Source organism: Alexandromys fortis, unplaced genomic scaffold (genome assembly GCF_014885135.2).
Source record: "Alexandromys fortis isolate MF-2015 unplaced genomic scaffold, M_Fortis_MF-2015_v1.1 scaffold_9, whole genome shotgun sequence".
Lineage (NCBI taxonomy): Eukaryota > Metazoa > Chordata > Mammalia > Rodentia > Cricetidae > Alexandromys > Alexandromys fortis.
Genome location: NW_026067892.1, coordinates 3,603,415 through 3,616,912, shown reverse-complemented (window position 1 = coordinate 3,616,912; position 13,498 = coordinate 3,603,415). Strand labels below are relative to the sequence as shown.

Here is a 13,498-nt window from a genome sequence, read left to right as displayed (position 1 = left end):
TGCTGCTGCGCAGTAGCTCAGTGGGAGTCATGCTTGCTGTGCAAGCTTGAGCTGGGTTTGGATCCTAGCACCCACTCTCAGGGCAGGGTTAGCAGTGCATGCCAACAGCCCCAGTGCTGCTGCAGGGGGTGCAGGGAGCTTGCTAGCCAGCCTAGTCTAGCTGAAAAAGGCGAGCTCTTGGTTCAGTGAGGGATCTTGTCTCTAACAGTAAGGTGGAAAGCCATTGAGGAAGATATCGGAATTAACCCCTGGCCGCCCCTGTGCACTCAAGGATGCGTGCACACTATACATGGGAGGGAGGGGAAGAGAAGAAACTAAAATATCGAGATGGATTTGGGGGTCACTCATAGATGGACCAGCCCTGAAAGGAAGCCCCGTGGAGCCATGTTTGGGAGCAGAAAAGGCTTTTAGGGCACTTCCTGCCCAGGACCAGCTCTGGCATTGAAGTGACTTCTGCAGCTGCAGCCCAAGAAGAGAACCTGCCTCACCTCTTCTGCCCAGCCACACCCCTACCTCACCCTGTTCCTCCCAGCCATGTCCCCCAGCCTCTCCTTCCACCCAGCCACCCCCTACCCTATTTGCGAATTCTCCTCTTGGCAGCTTCCAGGACAGTCCCCACCCCTAACTCAGGTTCTGCACACGTGCTGAACTACCTGCTGATTGTGCCAGCGGCCCAGTGAGGAGGCCTCTCCTGGCCACACTGTAGATGAGGACCCTGGTCTAGAAACTCCCACCACCCTTGGTGATGTTTCTAGTCGGCCATTCTCCTGTCACCAGGCTAGCATGGTCAGTGGTCTTGCTTTGTTTCTTGGGTGCTTTCTAAGAACCTGAGGCACAGGTACACACAGTAGTGCCTGCTCTGGTGACATGGCAGGCTCCCAAATGCGACGGTGCAGTGCTTTTTCTGCCTCCTTCCATGACATCATGGGGGAGACCCCACCCTGCCTCCCTGTAGACCCAGTTGTCAGCTGGGCCAACTGCAGCAGCTAACTGGGAAAATTGTGTTCCTGCAGGTCCTGGCAATCAGTCACTTTTGAAAGACAGCCTGCCTCCTTCATCCGAATCGTTGGAACGCACAACACAGCAAATGAGGTAAGGGCGCTCTCCTGAGAAGGGCGGTGACATCTATAACCGCTGTACCCTGGCTAAGTGGAGCTGTCTGCCCTGCCCGGTAATGGCCGCTGTTACGGCAGCTCAGTGTAAAGGAAGTCCCACCCCTAACTAGGGGGGTGCCATCGTCAGGGCTCTGCTCGCTGGCAAGAGAAAGTCAGCAGGTGCTGCTTGGATTCTTCCACCAGCCTGGGTGGAAACAGCCTACAAGACCCTGAGAAATGAGGCGCCCTTCTCTCCTCAGATGGCAGTGCCCCGCGCGGCATCTAGCTGTGCTCTTGTCGCTGTGCAGTCCCTGTCTCGCTGGTCAGTATGTCAGTATGTCAGTATGTCTCCATGTTAGTATGTTAGTATGTCAGTATGTCAGCATGTCTCCATGTCAGTATGTCAGTATGTCTCCATGTTAGTATGTCGGTATGTCAGTATGTCTCCATGTCGGTGTGTCTCCATGTTAGTATGTCAGTATGTCTCCATGTTAGTATGTCCGTGTGTCGGTATGTCAGTATGTCTCCATGTCAGTATGTCCGTATGTCTCCATGTCAGTATGTCCGTATGTCTCCATGTCAGTATGTCCGTATGTCTCCATGTCTCCATGTCAGTATGTCCGTATGTCTCCATGTCTCCATGTCAGTATGTCCGTATGTCCGTATGTCAGTATGTCTCCATGTCCGTATGTCCGTATGTCTCCATGTTAGTATGTCCGTATGTCCGTATGTCAGTATGTCTCCATGTCAGTATGTCCGTATGTCCGTATGTCTCCATGTCAGTATGTCCGTATGTCTCCATGTCCGTATGTCCGTATGTCCGTATGTCTCCATGTCAGTATGTCCGTATGTCTCCATGTCAGTATGTCCGTATGTCCGTATGTCTCCATGTCAGTATGTCCGTATGTCTCCATGTCAGTATGTCCGTATGTCCGTATGTCTCCATGTCAGTATGTCCGTATGTCCGTATGTCTCCATGTCAGTATGTCCGTATGTCCGTATGTCTCCATGTCAGTATGTGCCTCTGGCAGTGTGTTGGGATGGAAGAGGAGCACAGGAAGCCTGAGAGTAAAGGGCAGTCATGGCTCATGGTCGTTTTCTCTTCTCGCACTGGTTCACGGGTGCCCCCGGAGCAGTCGTGGCGCCCCTGTGCTTGGGGTGTATAGTGTGCTCTAGGCTCCCTCTGGAAGCGTTCTGTGTTTTTGCTTTCGGCGTTAGAGCCCACACCAGTGGGTCTCATGTGCTGGCTTCCTGCCCTTTTCTTCTCAAGAAGGTGACTTGTGAGTCAGAGTGCAGGTTCTGGGATAGGGTCCTGGAGAGTGCAAGGGCTGCACTAGCCACAGGGCGTCCCTACATGTGACGGAGAAACACGTTAGATAGCAAACTGAAAGGCATGCTTCATGAAGGAGACATGCTGGGGAGCATGTGTTCCTCTGCTGCTTAAACACAGGCTCCACGCTGTCACTTTGTACCTGACCTACACACCGTATAGCTGGCCCAGTGTGCCGTCTAGAAACTATCTAGGTATGTCTAGTGCTCCAAGAACAGCCCCAAAAGTGGAAATCGTGTTGCAATTTAGATCCATGTGCCCTTACTTATTTAGGATAATAATGATCCAAACCCACAGTGCGTTTCCTACAGAGAACAGCTTCTAAATAGAGCCCCAAACATCTTCTCCTACTTCTTCAAAACTAACTTGAGAATTTCAGAATAGTAATCAGCTGATAATTGATGGCTGTCTAAGGTTTGAGTCATAAGTGGGTATGGTGGCCAACTCCCGAAACCCTGCCACTCAGGAGGTCAGGGCCGGAGGACAGCTCTGAGTGCAAGGCTAGGCTGGGCACAGTGACACCAGGTAAGCCAGGGTTGTAACAACAGGACTGTCCTTACAACCGGAATAAGTAGACAAGTAGCTATCAGGTCATAAGGCCACTTGTCTTTTTGTGTTATATCAAAAACAAATTTGAATTTGCATTTAATGTTTTGTTTTCAAATGAATAGTCTTAAAATAAGTTCCAATTGTTCTTTTTGAAATTTGTCATATTTTAAATTATGTCCATAAGTGTGCATGTGGGTACCTTCAGCCTCTGATAGCTGGAGTTAAGCAGTTGTGAGCTGCCTGATGTGGTGCTAGGAAGAGCGGGATGTGCTTTGAACCACCTATCCATCTGTGCAGATCTGAGTTCCGAGACTTCCTACCTCTTACACTTTACATGTATATTACTCCTGAATTAAAAAGAACAATGTAGCTTTATCTATACAAATAACAAAACTAAAATATTTTCTATTCGGAGTCTTTCTAATACGGTAAGCCCCTCCTCCCCTCCCCCCAGCCCAGGAAATCTAGTCTTCTGCTTAAATGCCTAGCTGGAACTCCAGAATGCTGTGTTCCACGAAGGGCTTCTCAAGTCAGGAAGGAGGCCACACTCGGCACCACCAGCACTCTGACCAAAGCAAGGGGAAAACCTTGGACGCTGGGTTTCAGCGCAGCTCTTTCTGAAGCTCCACCTCCCGCCACAGTACTGTACAGCAGGGTGCAGGGTCTCTGTTGAGGGGGTTTCCTCCGGGTCTCTGCACAGAGTGTCAGTGGGCCTAGCTAGAGGGCAGCCTGACATGGTCACCTGCCTCGTCTGGCTGGTGAGTAACTTCCCTAGCTGCCTTCCAGAGTCAGTTACTGATTGGAAAAATAAAGCCTCAACATAGTGTTGTCAATTGGAAAACATCGTAAATCATAAAATGCATGATGAACAGGAAGCTGTCGTTCTCCAGGGCACTGGAGGGGCAGCAGGTGCATCTCCCTGGGCGTGGAGGATGTGGCAGACTCCCCGGGAGAAAGTTCCTTGCTGTCCCTGCTGGGTCTTGTATATCCTCTGGAACAGGGAGAGGAGAATGACTCAGGGCTGGGTGGGCAGAACACCTGGGGCAGCTCGAAGGGAGAATGATGTGGCCAGGCAGGAGTGTCCAGCTGATGGGCTGATGCGTAGGGCACAGTCGGGGAAAGGAAGCTAGGTGTCAGTGTTGGCCCTGGGGGAGCCAGCAGCATGCTGTCATAAATAGGGGTAAGGAGAAGCAGGGTTTCCTCAGCCTGCCCCTGCTCGGCTGCCAGGTGACTTCAGTGGCCATGGTGGCTTGCACTGCCAGGGCAGAGCCTATCTGCTGTATGGCTAACGTGATAGACACTTGTTTCTCGTGCTCAGGATGCTGGCCTTCCAGGCCAGGGTGCACACAGTGTTGATGGAGGAGCTGGCTCACCTGTCCACCTTTACAAGGCCTTTCTTGGAACACATACCTGGAAAGGGAGTTGGTGAGCAGGGTCCCTCTCTCCTCCTGTGAGGACACTAGCTTCTAAATCTAGTGGCCCTCAATGGCCCTGCCTCCTAAGGCTGTACCGTGGGGGCAGGGCCAGGGTCTCACCATATGAACCTATGACCTCGGCCGTATGGTTCTTCCTGTGGCCTCCATTATAGGACAGCACTTGCTTCCTTCAGCCAAGTGCTTGTACCACAGACCTGTGCTGATGCTGCTGGTGTCAAGTTGCACAGGAGAACCTGGGTTCTAATTTTCATTTATTTATTCATTGGTCACAAAATACACAGTTGTGTACATAAAAGAGGAACAGGAGCTGCCTTGCTGGGGAATTCTTCAGAGAAGGCGTGCAGAGCAAGGGCCGTGGGAGACCGTGCAGGGCCTCCTGAGGCTGGAAGGGCATTCACGGGGACTAGGTGTCCTATCGGTGTGCGTGTGGCTGGAGAAGCTGCTTGTTTAGAGCCCTGCAAGGTCCAGCTTTGCAGCTCTGTGGTGGGTTCTGCCTTGACCTGGGACATCCAGCTGGCTTAGGATAGCAGGGCTGGATACCAGCAGGGCTGGAGGAGGCTTCCAGACGCAGGCAGATTGGGGTTTTGTGGCTGGCCAGGCCCTCCTGTGTCCAGAGGCTCAGCCTGTGTCTGCTGTGGTGACGCCCCTCTTCCCTCAGATGTAGGTGGCTCCCAGCAATGGCAGCCTCCCAGTCTGTGGAGGTCAGCTCTTGGTAGCCTGTTTGAGTTCTTCTGATTTCCCCCAGCCTTCCCCCTGGGACCGGGAAGTGTTCCTCCTCCCCGATGGACCCATGCTTACTGCCTACAGAAGACTCCATGCTGGCTGTGCATCATAGTGCTCTGAAGGACACCGGGGCCCCCATGGAGTAGGACCCCCTTTACATACGCTCACACCAGGAGAGACCCACAAGTGATAAAACTGCTGAGGACAAAGGCCAGGGGACAGCTGCTCCTCCGCCAAACAAAGTTCCTGGGCTAAGAAGGCTTGAGTCAAGCTGTGGCTCAGTGCGTGTAATTCTCACCCAACTGTATACATGTATAAACTGTATGTGGAGGCATCTGGTCAGACTGGCTCTCGACTGCTGTCTCTCCCAGGAAATGGTAACCGATGCTCAGGTGCCAGAGCGGGCTCTACTCCACGCTGGCCCGTAGCTTAGGACAGTGCTTACACTCTGATGGGCTTGCCTTGAGCACCAGATCCGCTAGGTCTAGAAAGAAACTAAGGTAGAGCGTGGGGACTGCAGCCTGGCAGTGTCCTCTTTTGTTGCCTCCGGTGACATTCGTATCTCTGGTCATGTTGAAATAAATGGTGGACAGAGGTAGAGGGGCAGCTGAGATGGCGCTGATGGGGGTGTGTGCAGGGCTGGTAGGAGGGCAGGGTCCGCTCTCTGTATAAAACAGCGGCCATGGAGCATGTGGAGGAGGGGCTTGCAGATGGGTCCACACCTCTGCCATGTGTCGGGAACCGTAACCAGCTGTGAGCTTGCTGCAGAGGGCCCCACAGGCCAGCAGCAGGGCAGGGTCTGCACGTGGCTGCTTGAGCTGCCTTCCATGCTGAGGTCGGCTTCACCCACAGGCTCCATCAGGCCACTGAGTGCCACCTCGTTCCCATAGCAACATGTGGCTTTAGTGGGAAAATAAAGCCAGGAAAACAACTATGAAACCTAAATAAATGTTCCTTGCTGGCCTGGGGTAATTATTTTCCAGAACCCTCTGGGTGTGCCCTGACCCCTGAAGGACTCTTCTGCCATGTTCTCCCCAGAGACATCATCTAGGTGTAGAAGGTGCCTGAAGCAGCCTCCTGCTGAGAATTCCCAGAGCAGCGGCAGGCATGCAGCAGGCCGCAGGTGGAGACAGACTGAGTGCAGAAGACCCACTCTGCATGAGACAGCCCCAGCTTGTAGGCCCTTCTGCTCCTGGGGAGAGCCTGGCCCCCCCTGGGGTGTTGTGTCTCAGTGGCCAGAGAAAGATGCACACAGCAGGAGCTGACCCTGGCACACAGAGCTTCACGCGGCACCATGGACAAGGAAGGTACTGTGGACCAGGATAAGGTGCTGGGCCAGAGAGAGTGTGTAGGGGCAGCAGTGGCCTGGGTCCCTGGACAGCTTCGGTGGGCGGTCCCAGCAGGAGGGTTTGACCCAGTGCCCAGTGCACCATAGCTCTTGAGAGTAGAGCGTGTGGATGGCACATACCAGTCCTTCCCTCAGGCTGCATGGCCTAGCGTGCTGGGCAGGAGTCAGAGGGAGCCCGCTCGCAGTCACTAGTCACAAGAAGTGGGGCCTTCACCAAGGTCGTGTCCCTTGTCCTGGAGGCCTAACCCTCTAGCATACTGTGAGAACAGCTGACATGTGGCAGGAAGGTGGGGCCTGGACACGGGAAGACAGGCCACACTGCCACCTTCACCTCCCACCACTCTGACTCCTCTCGTTAGGAGTCCCTGGTTCAGATCTACCCAGACTGGGAGCTCAGGCATCCCCGACCGAGACCTGGGAACAGTGCCCTGTCCTTCCTGCTCCTGATTTGGACTGTTGTTTGGTTGGTCAATTTGGTTTTTTGAGACATATTTTTACAACATAGCAAGCTAGCTTCTAGCTCACAATCCCCCTGCTTCAGATCTGTAAGTTCCAGGATTACAGGTGTGTGCCAGCACCTTGATCTTCTGTTTAAAAGGAATAAACAAGCTGTTTGTGGTCTGGATCTGGATTGCTCCGGGCAGCTCTGAGGTGAGCACCAGGGAGCTCACTGGCTACCATAGCTGGGCTGGCTAACATCTAATTTGGTGATTGAAGGGGGACAGACCTCAGACTTCCATCTTACTTATGGGCAGCCAGTGAGAGGAAGCTGGCTGTCTACTTTATATAGGCCGTCACCTTGGAAATACAAGTCAGGAGGGTGGGTCAGACGTCCTGTTTGTTCTGGTTGGCAGGAGAGTGGTCTGTGAAAATTACCCAGAAGCCGCAGAAGCCAGGTGGAGTCAGTGATCAGTATTTATTCCTTTCCCCCCAATATCTTCTACAGTTCATACTGCGCTAATAGTCTCTCCCCAGTTCTCCTCCCTTCCCCTCCTGTTCAGACCTTGAAAAGGTCTGCCCATGGTGCCTGGGGAATCATAGCTCTGAAGGAGGTCAGGACGGCACACACCTGCTGCACAGGCTCACAGAAAGGAACGTGCCAGACCATTTCAGACACATTCGGGATTAGAGCTCCCGCAGAGGCCTGGCAACATGAGAATAACGGCAGCCACAAGGAAGGCCACCCGGCTGAGAGTAAGGCCGGCCTGATTCATACACATGACTACATTGCAAATTGGCCGCTCCTCTCGGGGGAGAGATCCCGGGCTGCTGAAGACGGTTCAGCGAAGGTGCCCCTTCACGAACAGCAGCAATCAAACAGGCTAATGGGATACACGATTGCCGAAAAGTTGAAGGGAAAATGATGCGGAGACCATGGTAATGGCTTTGCATAAATCAGAAGTGTGGCTCTGCCCGGTATGCCTCATTCACTTTTGGTCACCTCCTTTCCAAGGAGTACTGCAGTCTGGGGAAGGCTCAGAGGAAGGAAATTGAATCACACCAGCTCCTAAGCAAAGAGAAAGCCAGAGCTTAGTCATTTCATCTCATGCGAGGCCTGTAAGTGCGTGGTAGGCAGAGGGGAGGAGGGGTGGGTGCAGGAACATGGCCAGTTGGGCCCTCTGTGAGAGCCCCACTTGCTCAAGCCATTAATCCAGAAAAGCCACCTTCCCTTAGGTCGCTGTGAGACTGACTATAGGCAGCCTCAGGACCAGCATGGCTGCGTGGCTACCCTGAAGTGGACGGGGTTTCACTTCCATTTGAGAAGTGTACAAACTGAAAGGTGTTTGGGGTCCTGGAGAAAGTGCCCTGCCCTGTGTATGGTGATGCTGGAGAACTGCGGTACCATGGCATCCACATGGTGTCTGTAAGCATCTTGGGTCGTGTGGGGACTGGGTGCATATGCCTGGCTGGGCTGGGAACTGAGCCTGGCACAGTTGACAGGTGACAAAAGCAGGTGGAAGGCAGCTGCCAGAGTGAGGTTCTAGGGCCAGACCTGGACTGCATGTGCCTAGTGTCCCCTCTGCCTCGCAGGCCACTCTCATCCTGTCTGCCTCCCAGGTTTTTGATGCCTGGTATATGCAGTCTTCTCTGTATTATAGGGAACGCTTCTCTGGAGTGCTCCCTAAGGTCCACTCCATGCCTCGTGTCAGGACCCCGCGTGTGGTAGGCACCCCAGTATGCTAGCAGGTTCCCCTTGCCCCTCTCCATGGTGAGGACACTGCAAGCTGCCCCTTAGGTCACAGTTGGGCTCGGCAATTGCTGTACATTGAAAGAACAAAGAGGACTCATGAGCATCTGTGGGGATTGTGAGGAGGGCCAGGGAGAGCCGTCTGGAGCACACCCAAGCCCGCCCAGGTCTGAGAGTCCGAAGTCGCTGCAGGACCATTGCTGTCCCGTCAGTGTGTCAGTGGTAACCGTTGTCCCTGTTCCGGGCTCCTTTTCTTTCTTTCAGTTCATCCGTGTTTCTGTCTGGAGGCTGTGACTTAGTAAATGAATGGCATCCTGTATGCCACCCTGACTACGGAAGCCTGAAGGGCTCAGGGTTTGCAGGGGTCAGCTGGGAGTCGGGTCACAGACCACAATGGCTCTCAGAAGCCCTCGTTCTTTATGTCTGGTCATTATGTGACCTTGCAACTCCCAGGGTCACCAGGACTCATGCAGGAAGGTTCAGCTTGGGTAGATTCTACTCAAGTAGACTCACGTGACTTGTGTGGGCCTGGGGGATAGCTGGGTATGGCCCTTGTGGATGAGTAGACCCCAGGAAGACAGCACTGGGAAGCATCGTTTGCATGTGACCCTGCCGGCGCAGTTGGACACAGTGGCGTGCGAGATGTAATGCAGTGAGACCATGGGAAGATGCAGCAAGGGTGGGAGCCAGGCCTGGTGTGCACAGCGCAGGCTTTCTCTAGCACAGGCAGAGCCATCCCTGGTCCTTGCAACTTTCTTTTCAGCTTAGGTTTTTCTTGATCTAGTCACTCGTCAGGGCAGAGGGGCTGAGCAGCACAGGCCTGCAGAGCCCAGGATGGTCCTGAGCAGAGGAGGGTGGCAGAGCAAGAGACAAGGAGGAGGAACCATGTCAATTAGGTTAGGGCTTGGTGTTCTCGCTCTGCCAAGAGGGAGCAAAGACAGCCTGCCTAGCCCGAGATCCTCCCACCTCAGCTTCCTGAAGGGAACACCTGGCTGAGAAAAGAGAATTTAACTGGCTAACGAACAACGCAGCCGGAACCTGAACGCAACCATGGAAAGGTTTTAGCCAGGAAACTTCAACACATTTTAATAACTCTGGAAAAAATTCTAGTTATATTTTAAAAGAATTCACTGAGATCCCCCCTCTTCCTCTCCCTCTCTCTCCCTTCCTCCTTTCCTGTCTCCCTCCCTCCTTCCCTCTGTCCCTCCCTCATTCCTTCCTTCCCCTTCTCCCTTAAAAGTATTTTTTAAGAAAGGATGATCCAAAAGAGAGGAAGAGACCTAAGGAGAAAAGCCGAGTTCCAGCCTGGGCCCTGCCAAGGTGTCCATGCTGGACGTGTGTAACTTGAGAATAGTCCGTCTTTTTTGCATCTATCATGATCGACCACGTGCATCTAAACCTTCCTGTTGCTTCCAGGTATCCAAGACAGGCACGGAGCAAGGTGGGCGCTGGGAGATTTCCCACACTTACCCAGCACACCAGGGTGTGGCATCATCGTGGCTCAAACCTCCATGCTCAGGCGGAGCCACGTCTCACTAGTCTTTTCTGTTTTCACAGGTGTTCCACTGTGTCCACTTTGAGTGTCCGGAGCAGCAGAGCAGCCAAAAAGAAGAGAGCAGTGAGGAACCGGGGACAGGGGACCCCAACACCCCCAGTCAGCAGCTCGACCCTCATGCACTGCGAGCGCCCAGCGCCAGCTCACTGCCCCCGAGTCCGGGCCCCAACTCACGCTCACCCAACCAACAGCACCAATAAAGAAGGCAGAGGACTCGGTGTGACTTGGGTGGGGCAGGAGTGTGCCCTCCAAGGCGGGCCCTATGTGCAGCACCCTCCCCCATCTCTGGGAAGAGCAGACCTGGCTGCAAAAGCCACCCCAACCAGAATTTTCCCCCAGGGGACAGAAGGGACCCATGTTCTCCCCAGTCTTCAGGCAGTCTCCAGGGGGAGGAAGTGGGTCTCGATTCTCCAAGTCCACCGTCAGCTCCTACCTCTAATGTTACCAAGGTACCAGTGCAGAAGGAATCTAGAGACAAGCCAAGCTCAGTACAAGAAGGAACCCTAGGCCTTGACAACCAGAAAAGGGCCCAGGCCCAAGTCCCCATTGCCTTTGCATTGCTACTTGGTGGTTTACAGTCGTGTAGTTTGTCCTCAGCTGCTGCATCATAGCTGCTGCAGCCTTGTGGAACTGCTCTAGCCCTCTGCAGTTGCAAGGGTCTTCCTCAGTCTGCAGTGCCTGCAGGCGGGCAGAGCAGAAGCTGCCCCTCCTAAATGACACCGGATGTGGCTCGTCATGGCACTGAGCCTGACCAGGAAAATCCTCCAAGTTCAACCAGACACACAATGTACAAACCAATCTTTGGACATTGGAGTTCATAATTGATCAAATTGTCACTTTATTAGCTGTCATTCCTGATGGACGCACCTACCAGCCTGGGAGGGAGGCAGCCTGGAGGCAGTGGCCGTGTCAGCTGCTGGAGGACCACCCAGAAGCCTGAGGACAGACGCTGCCCAGTCCTAGGCTGACTCTGCGGGCCTCGTGGCTTGGCTGCGCTTGTCCAGCCAACAGATGGGGTGTCAGGAGCACAGGCCTGGGGATGGTGAAGAACAGATTCTTAGGGGCCTCCATCTTTAACTGCTGCAGCTCCATGCAGCTCCCACTGTCACGCCCATGCATAGCTCCTGCCTCTGCACCTCCCTCTTGCATCCTGAGGCCCCGTGAGGTCTCCTTAGCACTTCCTGTGAGCGCGTTCAGAGAATGGTGGAGCTTCAGGGTTGGGTCCTGCTCTAGAAGTGAAAGGGTGGCCCAGCCAGCTTTCTCTGAGTTTGACTTAATTGGAATGGGTTGTCCACACTGAAGAGCTGGCAGCACGAGGCCTCAGGCTGCAGTAGGGGTCATCTTCCTGTGCATTCAGGCCTAGGTGCAGAGCTGGTCCTGGGGGAGACTAGTCCGCAGTCCGAACCTCTGGCTTCATGGCTGTGTGGTATGGCTGCCTCAGGGAGGAGGCTCCCTTGTGTGGATAGGGTGCCCCTATTGTTTATGGGGTGCTGCCAGGCAGCCTGGAGAACTGTCTGTCCACTCAACATCTCTACAAGCAGCGCCCCCTGCCAGTGCACAAGGAACCCCAACCTGTGGAGGGTGGAATCTCTTCCCGTGAGGGTAATGCATGAGGGCTCATTTGTCTTGTTCTTGTTCAGTTATTTGCTTAAGATAGTTCTTCTCTGTGTAGCCTAGGTTGGCCACACTCAGGGCAATCCTCCTGCTTCAGTGGGACTGAGTTGACAAGAAGCCACGTTGTCCACCCAAGATGTCAACACACACACCTATCATGCTAAGCCCTGGGCACGTGGTGCTCTTGGCAGCCCATTCCCCATATCCCAGACCCATACCTGTGACTTCTTTCTCCTTAGGATACTGTTGTGTGTTCAGGTTATGACTATAGACTCTGGTTCCCTTCTGTGTCGGCACTGCCATGGTCCCCTCCATCAAATAAGCGGAGGGGAGATGGGACATCAAAGTCACAGATGCCAGTGGGGAGTACTGAGAACTGTAGCAAGCCTGAGTGGCCGCCCTTGGGAAACCTTTCTTAGATAGATGCCTGCTTAGGGTGCAGGAGGACACTGGCTGGCTTACCTCCCACCAGACCCGGGAGCTCACCCTTGGCTGATGGGCATGCTGATGTGTCTCGAGGCCACAGGCACCTCTAAGGTAGGTAGGTCCACATTTCCAGAGGACTGAGCCTGGCTCGTCCCCTGCAGGAGTCTCCCCTGGGGCCAGCAGACTGGAAATGAGACTGGAGTGGGAACAACAGGCATGCTGGCTGGGACTCGGACGATCCTGTGCACCCAGCACCTGGCACTGTACTGGTGGACGTTGGGTGCCAAGGAGCCACAGTCATAGGATAGGGGACAGAGGCAGTGTGAGCCATTGCTCCCTCAGCCCTGCCCTCGCCGTAAGGTCAACAGTGTGTGAACAAGAGCAGAGCTTGGAGAGTAGCTGCTGCGTGATGCCCCTGGCAATGCCCACTGTGAAGGGGCACCTGCGTCTAGGTCACCTGGGCTCTGCAGAGCTGCTCGCGCTCCTTTAGATCATGTTCTTTAGGATGGCAGATGTCCGCACTGGGGCTTTTGGAAGAAGAGTTCAGGGTCATCCACAGGGGCTCCTGGGGGACCATTTGGGCTCTGTAGAGCAGCTTCAGGCAGCCTCACACTGGGACTGAGCATCTCCTAAGCCCTCCGTACTTTTCCTGTTCTGCCTTTATTGAGTTCCAAGCCTGTTACAGATGTGGGCTCTTTCAGCTGTCACTTTCCACTTTTATTAAATGAAGTGTTGATTCTGGACAAATCCATTACAAGTGTTCTGTTCCTAGAAGACTAGAAAAGGAAATTCTTTTCAGCAAGAGAGGGATGTGTCCGTTGGGCTGATTCCTTCCCCTTCCTCGTGACTTTTGAATTGTCTAAGAAATTGCTCAGTAGTTAAGCCATCTCCACAATTGTCAGACCAGAGTGCACAGCTAACCCGGCCAATCTCCAGTCCTTTCTAACTTAGAAGATAACGGGATTGTAAACATGGAGAAAGAGGGTGAAATCCACAGCCAAAGTGGGTCTCGGTGTGTGGAGGCTGCTTGGCACTGAAATGGCTCGGCCCTGCCTAGGACTACAGACGTCCCTCTGGATGGCAGAGAACTGCCTCCTAGGAAGTTCCCCATTAGCTTTGCTCTGCTGTGTTACTGTCGCCTTGCCCCCTGCGTGGTGAATGGAGCCTCGTAGTAGTGCTGAGGCGACTTGGCACTGCGGGCACTGGCCATGCTCTGGTTATTTTGCAACACAATG

At 53.8% G+C, this 13,498-nt stretch overlaps 1 protein-coding gene across 1 annotated transcript in view; it reads left to right on the top strand.

Moving 5' to 3' along the window:
* The window catches only part of Btbd9 (BTB domain containing 9), a 353,804-nt gene extending 340,790 nt beyond the window's left edge, over positions 1-13,014 (top strand). The window contains exons 10-11 of the mRNA XM_050138586.1: positions 1,014-1,092; positions 10,226-13,014. Coding sequence (XP_049994543.1) covers positions 1,014-1,092; positions 10,226-10,423 — 277 coding nt within the window. The 3' untranslated portion in view covers positions 10,424-13,014. The remainder of the gene's footprint in view (positions 1-1,013; positions 1,093-10,225) is intronic.
* The last annotated feature ends 484 nt before the right edge of the window (positions 13,015-13,498 follow it).